The 14749-nt window shown below is 41.5% G+C and overlaps 1 protein-coding gene across 1 annotated transcript; it reads right to left on the reverse strand.

Annotated features, from left to right (window-relative positions):
• Positions 1–6065: 6065 nt before the first annotated feature.
• On the reverse strand, positions 6066–8117 carry PHLDA1 (pleckstrin homology like domain family A member 1). Its single transcript, XM_054580297.1, has 2 exons — positions 6938–8117; positions 6066–6518 (listed from the first exon to the last, which is right to left on the reverse strand). The coding sequence occupies exon 1, from the start codon at positions 8115–8117 to the stop codon at positions 6972–6974; it is 1146 nt and encodes a 381-aa protein (XP_054436272.1). The 3' UTR covers positions 6066–6518; positions 6938–6971.
• Between the last annotated feature and the right edge of the window lie 6632 nt (positions 8118–14749).

Raw genomic sequence — 14749 nt, forward strand, 5'->3', positions numbered from 1 at the left:
CAAACTGCCTACTGTCACAAGACTAATCAGAGTCAGAACTAGAATCCGAGTCCATCCATGCTGTCTCCAATATAACGTATGCACGAAGGTAATTATTGTACCAGTATAGATAACAGCATAAATACAGAAACTCACTAAATGACAATAGACAAAGGAATGAAGTAATATATCAGCTCAGTAGGATATTATGCTGTCATTAAAATTATGATTTTAGATAGTAATAGTGAAGATGATAGCTACAATGTATTGAATGCTCACTTTGTGACAGGAAGAGCAACAGCCCCTTTATGTGAACTGATTTTGAGTTCCCAACTCCTTGAGACGGGTGCCATCATTGTCTGCATATTGCACATGAAAACTGAAGCTAAAATAAATTAAATCACTTGCCCAAGAGAACTCAGCTAAAAAGAACCAGCTTATCTGACTCTAAGGAGAGTTTTCCAACCTCAGCACTATTGACATTTGGGGCTGAATAATTCCTTGTTTAAGGGACTGCCCCGTGATTTGTAGGATATTTAGCAGCATCTCTGACCCATGTCACCAGTTGTGAAAATGAAAAATGCCTCCAATTTGTCAAATGTCTCTTGAGGGAAAAAAGCATTCAGGTAGAGAGCCATACTCTAAAGCATAGATTTAACCACTGTGTTATATACCTCCTTCCAACACCACCAGCCTTCCTACAGAAACATGGTTTCCTACAGAAACATATTTTTTTTCATACATAGTCATAGACAGAATTCTTCAAGAAACAGGTTCTGAGACTCTGAGATTTGACTGAGCGTTAGGTGGGAAGAGGGGGAGAAAGGGCCATGTTCTTGAGAATCCCACCTGTGAAGAAGCAAGGGGAGGAGACCTGGGCAGAGGGACCAGCTCTTTGAGTGGCCAGCTCGATATTGAGACAGGCCTCTGCCCATTCTACAGGAAGCTCCAGGGCTGGGATGGCCCTTTACAGGTGTCCTGATTGAGACAACAGGGCCTGGTCTTTATCCATTCCCCAGACACCAATCACTGGATGTGGGTTACCACCAAGGGGGTACGCCCTATAGCAATGTGTTTCTCCCTGAGAAGAGACTGAGGACAATTCTGAGAAAAGGACTCACTGAGAGCACGACAGCCACCAACACTACCACATTTGGAGACCGAGTGTCTTCTCTCTCTCCATTAAAAAAAAAGTGTGTGTGTGTGTGTATATATATATACACACACACACACACATATGTATATATATAAAAAAGTTATAATAAACCAATCAAAATACTTATTGTTTCATTATAACTCAAAATATATAACCATATGAGCCAAGACTGGAAAGTAATAAGTAAATGAATATAGTAATACTATAAATGTTTTTTCTTTTTTCAAAGTTGAATGCAAGGATCTTGCTAACATACTGCTCTTACCATTTAAAAGAAGTGCTGAGATCTCAGAAAAATATAATTTATAGCTTTAAAACACAATATATTATATATTCATGTGACTGTAATGATCCCCAAGCGAGTTTATGTGCCCTAAAATACAGGAGTTTCTAAGCACTCTTATATGTACTAACTTATTAAACTGTCTCAATAACCCTAAGGTAGATACCTTTATTAACTACACTTTATAGAAAAGAAAATTGAATTTCCACAAGGTTATGTAACTCAGTAGCTACATGGCTAGTAAATTAGGCACTTGGAATTTGAACCCATGCACTATGATGCTCAGATCCTGGCTGTTACCAATCATGCTTTATCATCTGTTACGTAACTTCATTTCACACAGAACCCCTGAAGTCCCCTCACAATGGCCGGAATCTATCTTCTCAGATTTCATTTCTTCTTTAAAAGAATAAAATAAAAATATTGCATAAAACAAGAGAGTAATAAAGCTGCCAATGTAAGACAATATGAAGGGACAAAAAGTTGCCTTCAAATTTTCTATTTTAAACCTTTTGAGATTTAAAGGTTTTTAAATGCCAATGGAGATTATAAAAGTTACGCTATTTTCCTTTAAAGAATCAAGTCTCTCTTCTGCTCTCGACATAAAACAGGAAGCTTTATAAATATCTGTTTGAAGAATGATTCACTCAAAGTCACGGCTTTGCCCTCTGAAGAGACCTATAAGGATTAGAATCTGAGACTCAGGAGGGAAATGCCTTCAAGCCAGTTACTAAAAACCATTTCTCATCCTCTGGGATATCATGGAAGATTCAACTCAAATCCATTAGCATAAGGTAATTATTTCACCCAAAGAGCTGAGTGAAGTTTCATATGCCATATTCAAGATGTCCAGGTAATGTTTTTAAAAATTAATTTCCAACCTTTTGGAAAAATGGTCTTTTTCTTCCCAGAATGGTCATGGGCTTTACAACAGACCAGCCCTTTAGAACCTTTCTCCCACAGGAACGCATGGTGTCCGTGCCCGGTGAGCAAGGCCTTCAAAAGCTCCACAGACTGGTCATCTCAATCGATACTTTATTGGAAATGGAATGCATTCTTAAAATATGAAAAATAAATCACATCTACCCAAATCATTTAAGAGGCATATTTACACAAATTATGACCACACTAAAGTCCACCAATGTGATAGTAAAGCATTTGGTACATGGTGATACTTGTCTTTCAGGAGCTGGCATTTGAATATTCAGAAACTTAGCAGGAAGCTGACAGGGGAATGTAACAGACAATCACTTTATCTTCTCAAAATAAGTACAGTGATTTGGAAAGACCACCTATTATTAAAATCTGCTTCCTCACTCCCTAGCTGATCACCAGCAGGTCAGCTTCAGGGCAGATAGGAGCAGGCCTGTCTAGTTCTTACGCAGATGCTTCTAATGACCCAGAATCCTTCTGCTTCCTTCACTGGACAATAATGCCCTTTCGAAGAAAACCCTGTTAGATACTATACTCCATTTGGCAGGTAGGTGTCCTGCCAACAAAGTCGCAGATCACTTTGTCATCCAATGTTATATAAATCTGGATTAGCTGTACAACATGCAGTTCAAAAAAGTCACCCTTCAAATTATGTCCAAATTTTAGAAAGTAGTTCTTAAAAATCCATCCAACACAATTTCACAATTAATACATCTTGGGTTGTTTTTGGTAAACTGGTGTATTTCTCTTGAAAGAATCTGATGGATTTGATATCAAGCTCTATACTTTTCAAACTGAAATTTTATTCTGCTGAGGGCATTTCATTGGTAAACCAAAAAGAAGTTTGACATTTAGAAAAAAAAGAGAGAAGAATGAATGCTCACAGGCTTACCCTACAAAACTCTATGCTTAATAGGATTGTTCTAGTTTCACTCAAGTCTCAGACCTCTCTTCTAAACCTGCCATTAAATATAACATTGTAAACATTTGGAGACAAGTTAAAAAGAAAACAAGTGATGTGCTGGAACTTCCACACTGGCAACCAACTTGTAGTGTCAGATTTAAAATGAGGAATCTCTAAGAGAAGTAGACATATGAGTGCAGACAGACTTTTTTAAGAAGGCCTTTGAACTTACCCAGACTTCCTGACAGTGTTTACATATGAGAGGAACCCTTTTAAGCAGCAGAGCTGAGTTTTTCTACCTCCAGGTGAATAAATATCAAGTGAAATTATAAAGTTAGTTTGATTTTTCTGAGAGGATTCCAGCTTCCTCTATGAGGGCAATGTTCATTTTGAAAGGGCCCTTTATAGCCATTTACTCTCTGACCTCGGCCCTCCCTGCAGGGCCCACGCAGATCTGTGATTTCCGCTAGGAAACTGTGCCTGAGGAGCTTCGTCATGTTATGAAGCCCATCCCAGAAAGCTGTTCTCAGGGAATGACATGTATGTAAAGGAAGCACAGTGTGAGGCAAAAGAAACCACCTCCCAGGCGCTGGCAAGTTACACATTTTTTCCTGCTTTCATTCATTTGTCCCAACAGATTCTGACCTGAACTCACTGCATACAAAGTTGGGTGCTGACACAAGTTCAAGGACAAAAGTTCAGATGGGACATTCCTTTTAGTTTTCCAACTTTTTACATTTTATGTTTATTTAAGGAATGGTTTTCTGTTGGACCTGTCCATTCCTTCTTGGTTTGAAAGAAGTACTTTTTTATTTTTTTCATGAAGGTGATTGGCTAGGGCTTGTAATACCTGATGTGGCTTTTATCATTTTTTTTTTTTAGGTAGAATCACTGACACATTAAATGATTTGCATTTGTATTTTGCTGAGCTTTGTTGAGCATCGCTGTTTCTTTGCTCTGGAATAATTACTCAATCATAATTTCAAAGTTGTCAAAACACAGAATCTAACCTACTCCCCGCTCATTTCTGAGGTTTCACAATTAAACACTAAGAGACCTTCACACTAGAGAGCCACTAACAGGGTCAATTCAACAAAAATATCCCAGCAGACCGAGTCTGCAGAAAGACAGAACAAGGAACCGTGATTCTGGTGGCCCGTTAAGGACCACAGACATTGTAGAAAAAAATTCCACCAGCCAGTATTTAACAGCCTATATATAAGCTAACAACCTACATGAATCTTAATTTTAAAAGTACTTGCTATGTTTTATCTTTTTTAATAGCATATGAATTTGAAAGAAAAATCCTTCTATCTGGAAAAAAAGCTGTGGTTTAATAGGGGTTATGTAATCTACATATATTAAACCTACAGCACACTGAGGCAGCATCTAAAAAGTACGGCAGTGGTTCCGAAGAAGCCGAACCAAACTCCCCTTAACTCTTTAGATTTGGCTCAGTTGACTATCCTATTTACATGCGCATATATATGTGTACATATATATATATGATTTTTTAAATCTTTGCAGCATATGTTTACAACCACACTTAAACAGTCACTGGAAGTGGGAGTCCACTTAAGTTCTGCTTGTCATTTGCTCAAGTTTTCATTTTCCCCTGCAACTTTTTGGATTAGAGTTATGACCTCAGAATTTCATCATTGCACTAAAAAGAAATTTGACCAAAATACTCCTTTCTAGATGGAGGGAGACTAAAGATATCTCTAGCATAAAATTCGGTTTTCATTTCATGACCACATTAACTTAGCATCCGTCTAATACTGACCTGCCCAATTTGGATGCTGGAAAATTTCTGATCAAGGCTTTGTGAAAAAGATAATGGAAAACAGAGACCCATGAGTAAAGCCATGCAGATAGGAAGTGATTTCCAGCCCCCCAGAGGATCTCGTATCATCTACAGCATGTTTTAAACTCAAGTAGCATCTGCCCATGTCGATTTTGACCATCCTTTTGATTTAACACAGAAGAGGGTTTGTTTCACCTTTAAAAGCACATCCCCCCACCCCCAATCCCTCATGAACAAGTGGCTGCTAAAACAAGACTGGGGTTGTTTTCCTACTGAAAATCCAGTGTTTATCCAGTCTTTTCTTTTTCAATTTCTCAGTTTAGTTAACCTAACAACAAAACATATAACTCTCCAACTTCTCACAGAGCAATAAAAAGCAAAACAGTTGGTTTTTCTGATCAACATTATTTTCAGTAAGAAAACAAAAAGATATGACTCTCAGTTCTTTGAAATAGTTACAAACTGTATTTTTAAATTTCAAGATTCTAGGCTATGCTTCTAGAATAAAGTAAGAAAATGTGGTTCAAGTAAAGTGTGCAAAGCCCTTGGAGAAGGGTAATTACGACTGTGGACAGAACACAAAAATGTTCTCTCAAACAAGTTGGATGATTCCCTTTTCCTTCACTATGTTTTTTGAAATGAAACACCTAATAATGCATTTTTACTAAGAAACCAAAGAATTCTCCTTATTAAACCCTTCACAGATAACATAAAAGTGAGGTTTTCTCCCCAACAGTATACCTAGTTTGACCACACATTCAAGATCACCTTGCCATAGGTTGGCTTATGTTTTAAATATTTTGAATTAGACAGCATTACTACTGATTTCCTTTTAGAAAAACAATTAGATTTTCATAATTACAAAATTCTAAACATTTAGCTTCTTTAAACTTCTACACAACATATATGTCTAAGGAAAAAAAAAACCCTCAAAAAGTTATATCACAGAGTTTAATTTCAACCACCTGGCATAACAATGAAAGTGTGAGAAATTCTGAAAATGCCCTAGGAGTAATGAATTAATGAATTCTTAGTGTTTTCCTCTACACTGACCTTTCTTCCTTTCCAAGATTAGAACTTACTAGGGAATAGATTTTTGAAAAGAAAGTTCCTTTTTGAGAAAATGGCCTACATTCAGAAATGTCTTAGAACAAGTATTTAAAAAAACTAATAAATAATCATAAATCAAAATACATTAAAATAAAATTACAGTACATCATCTCTCCTAGAAGTTCCACCATAATGGAATATCCTTTCAAAGGTTCATAAATAAAGACTTCTGGACTTGAAATCGTTTCCTGCATTGTGATGAAGAGTGTGCAGAAAACTAAGAAGAATCCCAAGTTATCAGTCCGGTGATATCCAAACAATTTGACCTGGTGCGGGGAAGAGAGATTTGCTTTCGATCCAAGTGAAGACAATGGAAGGTGCTCGTCCCACTTCCTCAAGTCCTCAAAACCTGGAAAGAAAGGGCACGGAATGAAGTAGGTGGCTCAAATTCCTCCACGACACAGTTCTCTTCGGGCCAGTCAGGCAGACAAAGCGTGCTCGTTAAGACACCTGGGTCGCTCCCTCAAGTCCGCAGAAACTGAAAGAGCCAGAGGTGTCGCTGGGGCGCACACCACTGAAGGCATTCGGGCCAGGGAGGGGAGGGTGGCGGTGCCCGAGGACTCCCTGCCCGGCCCGCGTCCCCCACCCTCCCCTCCCTGCCCGGCATCTCCTGGCTCTGGCTTGCCTCTCCTCTTTTCACCTACCCAGAAAATAACCTCTCATTTTTCCACCCAAGAGTCACAACTGGTGAACACGCTTCCTAATCCTAACAGCCCTGAGCCCCAATCCTCGTCTGGCCCTCGGTTGCCGGAGTTCCCGGGACCTTACCTTGTTACTATGTCTTGCCCGGGTGCTGCCCCCTTCAGGCAGAGTTGGAGGTGCTGCGGAGAAGTCGGTGGCCGTGCGGCTGCGAGAGCGGTTGTTGGTGCGGGTGCTGTAGTTGATGAGAGTGCGGGTGTGGATGTGGATGCGGATGCGGATGAGAGTGTGGATGCGCATACGGGTGGAGCGGCTGGAGCTTGGGTTGGGGTTGGGGCTGCGGCTGGGACTGGGACTGGGACTGGGACTGGGACTGGAACGGGGGCTGGGGCTGGGACTGGGGTTGCGGGGGCTGCTGCTGCTGGACCAGGTGCTGCTGCTTCTGTCTCGTGGACTTGACCGCCAGGATGGCCTGACGATTCTTGTACTGCACCATCTGCAGCGTGATCTCGGCGTTCCAGCCCTGGTCCTGCGGACACCGAAAGTCGATCTCCTTGCCCTCGGCCATCACCACAGTGAAGTACATATACTTGCCCTTGCGCTCTACGCAGTCCACGGTCTTCATGTTGGAAAAGTGCAATTCCTTGAGCTTGACCGGCGGCTCGAGGCTGGCCACGGCAGGGCCTCCGGGTTGGGACGGCTCGGCCGGCCCTTGCCCAGGCTGTTGCTGTTGCTGGTGGTGCTGGTGTTGCAGCTGCTTGGGGGGAATGAGCAACAGTCCCTCCTCCGTAAGGATGCAGCACTTTTTCTTCCAAAGCTGAAGCAACCCATCGCTTCGCTTCTCCAACACACCCTCTTTCAGCGCTTTGCAGCCGCTGCTCTCCAACATCTTCCCGGCATAGGAGGGGACGCCGCTGGGCTCGGCCTCTCCACTTCCAGCCGCCCGGGCTGGGGGCAGCAGCAGCAGACGCGCTCCGTCCTCGCCCCAGCGGTTTCCACGACCGCCCGCCCGGAGCGCGCAGAGGAGGCTAACACGCAAGAGGCAGAGCGGTTGCGGCTCGGGGCCCGGGCAGAGGGGTAACCGCGTCCTGATGCGCCACAAGGTCCGGGAGCTGCGAGCCTCCGGGCCTTTTCCGTCCTCTTGCGAGCGCTCACTGAAGGGCACTGGCCTGGCTCCCTCGCGACGCTTTTGAATGGGCCATCCCCCCCACCCCCGAGTGACACCCAGCGGAAAAGGCGGCTCTTGGCGCCCGCACCGCGGGGAAAAGCCCAACTCTGAAAGGCGCTCTGCCGCCGGCGCACGCCTCATTAACTTGGGGCCTTTCCAAAGCCGGCCGCGTCCACGCCCCGCGCGTCCCTTGCTCCGCCTCTCACCGCCCACTCTCTTCCGCGCTCCTTCCCGGGGTTGACTGTAGCGACCCGAGCCCTGGAAACTCCTGCCCTCCGCCAGGGGCGATAGCTGCGGGTGCCCTAGCTGCCGGACGACACTTGCCGACGTCTAGGGGGCGCTGAGAGGCTATCCCCACCGCCCCGCCTCTTCCCGACCTGCGGGGCAGTCGGCTAACAGCCTCAGAAAAATGAAGATGGGGCCGCGAGGTGGATACAGCTACCGGACAGTGCCTGGAACGCCAGCCTCGCTCTCTGCCCTCGGGAACCAGCCCTGGGGATTCGCCTTGCGCTCTGGAATCCCGCAGAGCCAGTGTCCTGGCCTGGGTGAGCAAGGGGGAAAGGAAGATGTGGATGAGGCTAGCGAGCCGTGGTGACCCGCGGTAGTGAGCTCTCCCCGGTGCTATGTAAACCTTTCAGTGCACAAAGGTCGAGAGGACACGGCGTCTTTACACTTACATTCTCTCACGGTCCTTAACTAGGTCTCCTTGGAACAGAAATGGCGATTGTTAAAGCAATAAAGCTACCGTCTGTTCTGTTGGAAAGGGGTAGAGGAAGGTGACCACTTCAGATGGCATCTCGCCTTCTCTCGACCTGGAGCTCAGGCACTAGCCTGTCTTTTCACACAAGCTCCCCAGCTTCCTTCTTGACCCCTCTGCAGAGTCTGCAACATCTCCCAACAGTAACTCAACTCTAACTACAAATCCGGGGAGTACCCTGTGCTGAGAAAATCCGCAATCGAGGCAGTTTACTTTGCCTTTCAAAGGGCAGATTAGGCTCCGTGGGTCCGTCTTTAAAAATGCCTGTGGGCCAGATTCTGTTCTGCAATTTTATTTATCAATATGAGGGGGAAGGTAACGCTGTGCTTGCCTCTAACTCCTACCCCCAAATTCAAACAATTTCTATAGAAATCTGAGAAACAAAGCAGAATAAAGACCATAACCCGAAACCAAACCTCCTGGTGGGGAGAGTCATCCATTCAATAAACAGAGGACCCCAACTGTGTACTGAGTTTAAGGGTATGAAGAATCACACGAAGAGGAATAAACCAGGCGTCGACAAGTCAGAATTGGACAAGGTAAGAAGAAAGGCGGCGTGCAGCCTGTGCCAAGAGGAAGAAAGGAGAGTTTCGCTCATCTGCTAGTTCCTTGCTGCTGGAACAAAGAACTCAGTAGGGGAAGAAGTGAAAGATGAGCTTGGAGAGCTGAGCAAGAGTCAAATCCTTTGTACTATGATAAGAACTTCGAACTTAATCCCAAGGTAATTGAGAACAAAGGATAGTTTTAAACCAGGCGGATCATGAATCTTAATCTAAGAAACTATGTTTTAGCAAATGGGACAATTCCAGCACAATCCTGAGTCCCACTGAATTGCAGTTGGCGGGTTCTCAGGACCTTCACACTGTTAATGGATTAGCAGTCTTTTAAAGAAAAAGGCAATTATTAAAATTACATAAGGATTTTTACTAAGATTATGTGAAAAAAAAGATAAACAATTCTGTATACCAATAACAAAGAGTATACCTCACATCTCAGTTCTTTCCTTGCCTTTGTAGGACAAGTGGGCATTCCAGAGAATTTCTACATGACCAGCTGTTCATCTTTTTAACAGAATGCCATTCAACTCATTTGGAAAGGATACTTCCTTTAAGTGTGTAATTCAGAGTTCCCAAGGGCAGGTGTATTTGGGAAAGTCATTTCATATGGAAAAATTATACAATACAAACTTGATAGCATAAAAAATAAGGTGTAATCTGGAAGCCCAAGCCATTTTCTTCGGAGAAACTCATTATATTTGGTGTTATCTAACCTGCAGTTTATCAGGATACAAGTGCATTCTACCTAAATTACTTCAGAACAAGCACAATTTTCAAAAGCACTTATTTTAACTAGAGACTTTAAAACTCAGAATTTTCCGTTGGATATTTCATGATTTCGTGACTTTGTGAGCAGCTCAGAAGTACAATGTGTTCTTCCTGGCTGCAGCGCACTGATTATTGGAAATCTCAGGTTATAGGACTCCTGTAGATTGATGACAGCTTTGGTCATAATTTATTTTAACAGTCACCACCAACACACAAAAATGGTCATATTGGCAATGAAATAAATTCACAAAAAATGAATTATAGGAAATAACTTTTTTCAAAGCAACACTACAAGTTCAGTTGTAGATATAATGAAAATCTATGAAACTCGTTTAAAAGTTACTAAAATTTAGAAATTAGCTAACAAAATCATTTTGGTAAACATGATTTTAGTACCAAACAAAACTTTGGTAAACATTTAGATTTGGTAAACATTTTGGTAAACATGATTTGTTTACCAAACAAAACTTTGGTAAACAAACTTGGAATGGCTCATTCAAAGTATGTATTACAGCTGGCTGCATCAAGTTGCCTATCTGTACCAAATGTAGCATTTGATACAGTTGATCATGTTCTCCTCTTGGATACAATTCTTCATTTGCCTTCAAGGACATTACTCTTAATTTTCCATCAACCTCCGGCTACTGTCTCAGTCTCCTCTGCAGGGTCCTCTCCTCCCGCCCCAACTTTTAGAGTACCCCAGAGCTCCATCCTTGGTCCTCTATTTATGCTCACTCCCTTATTGATCTCATCTAGTCTCATCATTTTCAATAACATTTATATGCCAAAGACTCCCAAATTAATATCTAACTGTTGACAAAGAATAAAACAAAGGGTACTGAAGTGTTTTTTAAAAAAATGATACTAACATTTCAGGCAAGAAAACACATACTAGTGAAGACTTTCACTGAGTAGTACACTAGGAGAAAAAGTCTGAGGGGATTTTAAGTCATATAAAGCAGGGTTCATAGAGTGTTTCCTAAATTAAAAAAAAAAAAATTGAAAAACAGTGCTCCAGACAAGATGGAGTCCATCGGTTTGTATATGATGGGATAAAAAATTTCTGGATGGAATTCATTCAGTAAGAGTCTGGAGTCACTTAAAGTTCACGGTTTTTGGTTGTTTTATTGTTGGTTTTTTTTTTTAACATCTTTAACTGGTTAGAATGGTTGTAGTAAAAACAGCCTTCAGTCTTGTTTGATATATTCCAGGCTAGTATTACTATAAATTGAAATTTTCCTTCCACTCTTCTTTATAGTACTATTTGGATGTCTAATAGAGAACAGATATGTGCTCCCAAGTTTATCTCCTCACCCTGATCTCCACCTGCAGCTCCCTTCTCAGTTGATGGCAATACCATCTGTATAGATGTTCAGGCCAAAAACCTTCGGGGAGAGCTGCCCTTAAGAGAACTGAGAGGTCCTTACCAGAGCCCTGAGCTTTAGATGAGTCAAAATGACATGCCTACCTGGAGCTCACTCATTCAGGATTCCAAATACCCTGCCTAAATGGTTCCACTTGTTCCAGAGTATGCACTATGTCACCAGTGTGTGCACTGGTATAGAAGGAGGGGGAATTTTGAACATGCAGGCTAGGATGCCTGCACCATATGCAGGAGACCTGCTGCCATACAATTCAGGGCCAGGGCTGGGTAGAAGAGGGTGGGGCATGGGCTGAGGATGAGCTCTGCTCACGAGTAAAGTTCTGGCACCGGAATTTAAGAATCTGAAATACACACCTGACCTTCCAGGTACTTATGAGGTATATTTGCAAAGATAGGAGCATTGAATATATTTTCACTTAACAAACTTTTAAATATTTAACCATTGGTGTGTATGTCCATTGTACTCTTGCCGCAGGACTGCAGTTGTTTAGAAGCACGCTTGCCTTGCAGTTCTCTTTTACTCATTTCTCTTGATATCCAAGCCACGGATTGCCAGGAAATCCCATCAGTTAAGCCTAAAAACTACATCGATATTTCATCTATTTTCTTCTTTACCACCCTGATCCAAATCACCATTCTCTCTCTCCTGAATTGCTGCAATGAGCTAACTGGTTTCTGTTGTCTTATGATCTCTTTTTAACCCAGCAGTCAGGGCCATCCTAGTAACTTTCTTCAAGTCTTTGCTCAAATGTCCTCTCAATGAGGCCTATTTTAGTCAGTCTAAAAATTGCAACCCAATTCCCCTTAATTTTCCCCATAGTTTGTATTATGTCCTAACATACTACCAAGTTATGCCCATTGCTTCTGTTCCCCTTACTATAGAATGTAAGTCTTCCAAGAGGACAAAGATCATTGTTTTGATGTATCCCAATCACATAGTACCATTCATGGTACATAGTAGGGACTCACCATATGTAGAAAATTTAAATGCAACCGGATGCCCTGACATAAAATCAATGTCTTTAAATGCTTTTGAGATTTATCATAATGCATCCTACTTTAAAATTTTTTCAAACTGTAGGACTTCATGAGAAAACTTCCAAAACTTGCCATAACAATGTATTTGGTAACATTTTCAAATGAATAACTACTCCACATACTAGGCCTCTATATGAATTTAAATGCTACTTATTCTATAGATGTTATCTAAAATAAGTCCTGCAAACCTTTCCAAAGCCACATCGAATTGAATATTGTGATAGGTTTTTTTGTTTGTTTTTTTTTTTACTTTTTAAAAATTTTATTACAGTTGTCCCAATTTTCCCACTCCCTCAGGCAATCCCCACACAATTGTTCATGTCTATAGGTCATGCATATAAGTTCTTTGGCTACTCCATTTCCTACAGGGTTACATCCCCATGGCTGTGACAGGTATTAAATTATCATCACAATGTTTCCAGTTAAGAGTAACCAAAGGATGAGAAGGAATAATGGAACTGAATTGGTAACAATTTCTTTTACTTAACATTTAAATGGCCAAATACTTGCTTAAAAATCCATTAATACTGGCTTGAAAACATTTAATAGAACTTAAAGTTATTATGAAGTACTTACTTTCATTTATAACTTGATTACAAGATCAAAAAACCTTTAATATATAAACTTCCCAATTTTTAATGCACAATAAACTTTTGATGTATTATTAAATATATGGATATAGCAAAGATCAAGTGTCTCCCCAAAAATAGAAGTATCAAGTTACCCTTGGTGCATAAATGCCCACGTTGACTGCTATTCATTTCATTTTTAAATGAAATTCATCATAAAGATTCTAATTTCCCAAATGCCAAGCTGAAAAAGTTAAATATTCTTTTCAAATGAATACTAAACTATCCGGATTTCTTAGGTGCATTGTCTTACCCGCCCTTTCTGCCTTACTAATGAACTGATGCCCCCTAGTGACGAATTTGTATAACACAGCTTAGAGCGAGTCAGAATAGCGATGTTTCATACTCGTGTCTTTAAAACTATTACCTGTTTGAGATCAAGCTGTCTTTGTCCTTTCCGTTCTGCCAATAGCCTAATTCAGGTTCTCATTTCTCTCACCTACGCTCTTGTAATAGCCCAACCACTTGAATCCATACTATCATGTATGTTGTGTTGCTACCAGTTCTGTTCCTGAAATGATAGAAAACTTTCAGTTGCCCACCATTGCATGGGCATTCCAAGTCCTTACCCTGACACGGAAGCCCGCTCACGCCCCGCCACCCCCCGCCAACAGAGTAAGTCCTACTTGCCTTTACATTTTAGACTCTTCCGTTCAACCCTAAGTGAGCTTGTCACTATTTGCGCAATCTTTGCTTTCCCAAATCCTCTAACATTTTGTTCTTCAAAGCCCAGTTCAAGTCCCACCTGTTAGATATTTTGGCTAATTCCTTCCTATTTGTATTCCACTTCCGGTCAACCACTACACATCTTGGTTAAGTGTTTCCATCATTGTGCCTACTAGCATGGTGGATCATGATAGAGATTGCCGATTAAGGGCTGATTGACAGCACTTAAGGTGAGAGAGACTAAATGTTAATTCTGGCTGGAAATATATTGCTGTCATTCAAAACAGGGCAGGCAGACAGAATAGACATTTTATTGAAGATGCTCCACAAGTAACAATGCAGGGATCTGGTGATGCATTACTTGTTAGGGTAGTATTAGCTGTGAAGTGACAAAACTGAATGGATAATGGAGCAGGGGTTTGGCTTTGTTCAGCAGATAGATGACATTACCTGAGCGATGAGGAAGGTAGTCTAATGAAGACTAAGAACCAATAGTATGGCGTCACAAAACTGTTACTCAGAAAAAATGGATACTGACTTTTGGGTCTTCAGGGGTGGCAGTAGAAAAGCATTGCCCTAGCTGAAGAGTACATGAGCCCCAAAGCACCGAATATCTTACATTCTCTTCTACTCTAACAAGGTAAACGCTGTTGTTGTTTCCAACTCAAATATGACTGATAGCCAATTGGGCAAATCTCTCCCTTTAAGGGGCTAGAGTCCCAGGATCACTTTTTGCAGTCCTCTTACTACATATGGCATAGTCTGAGAGAACAGACTATTCAATTTGGTCATTACTTGAAACTTAAAAAAAAAAAAAAAAAAAAAAAAACAGTAAATGAGCAAAGCCCTTTTCTGGATGTTAGAAGAAGAAAAGTAGAAGCAGGGAGTATAGGTAATTCTTTCCAAAAGTTCGAGGACAAAGGAAGATAGATGGCATGATAAACTTACTTAGGTGCTGTAAACAGGTTTACTAG

The sequence above is a fragment of the Pteronotus mesoamericanus genome, unplaced genomic scaffold (assembly GCF_021234165.1).
Source record: "Pteronotus mesoamericanus isolate MK-2021 breed Mesoamerican mustached bat unplaced genomic scaffold, CSHL_Meso_final contig_56, whole genome shotgun sequence".
Classification (NCBI taxonomy): domain Eukaryota; kingdom Metazoa; phylum Chordata; class Mammalia; order Chiroptera; family Mormoopidae; genus Pteronotus; species Pteronotus mesoamericanus.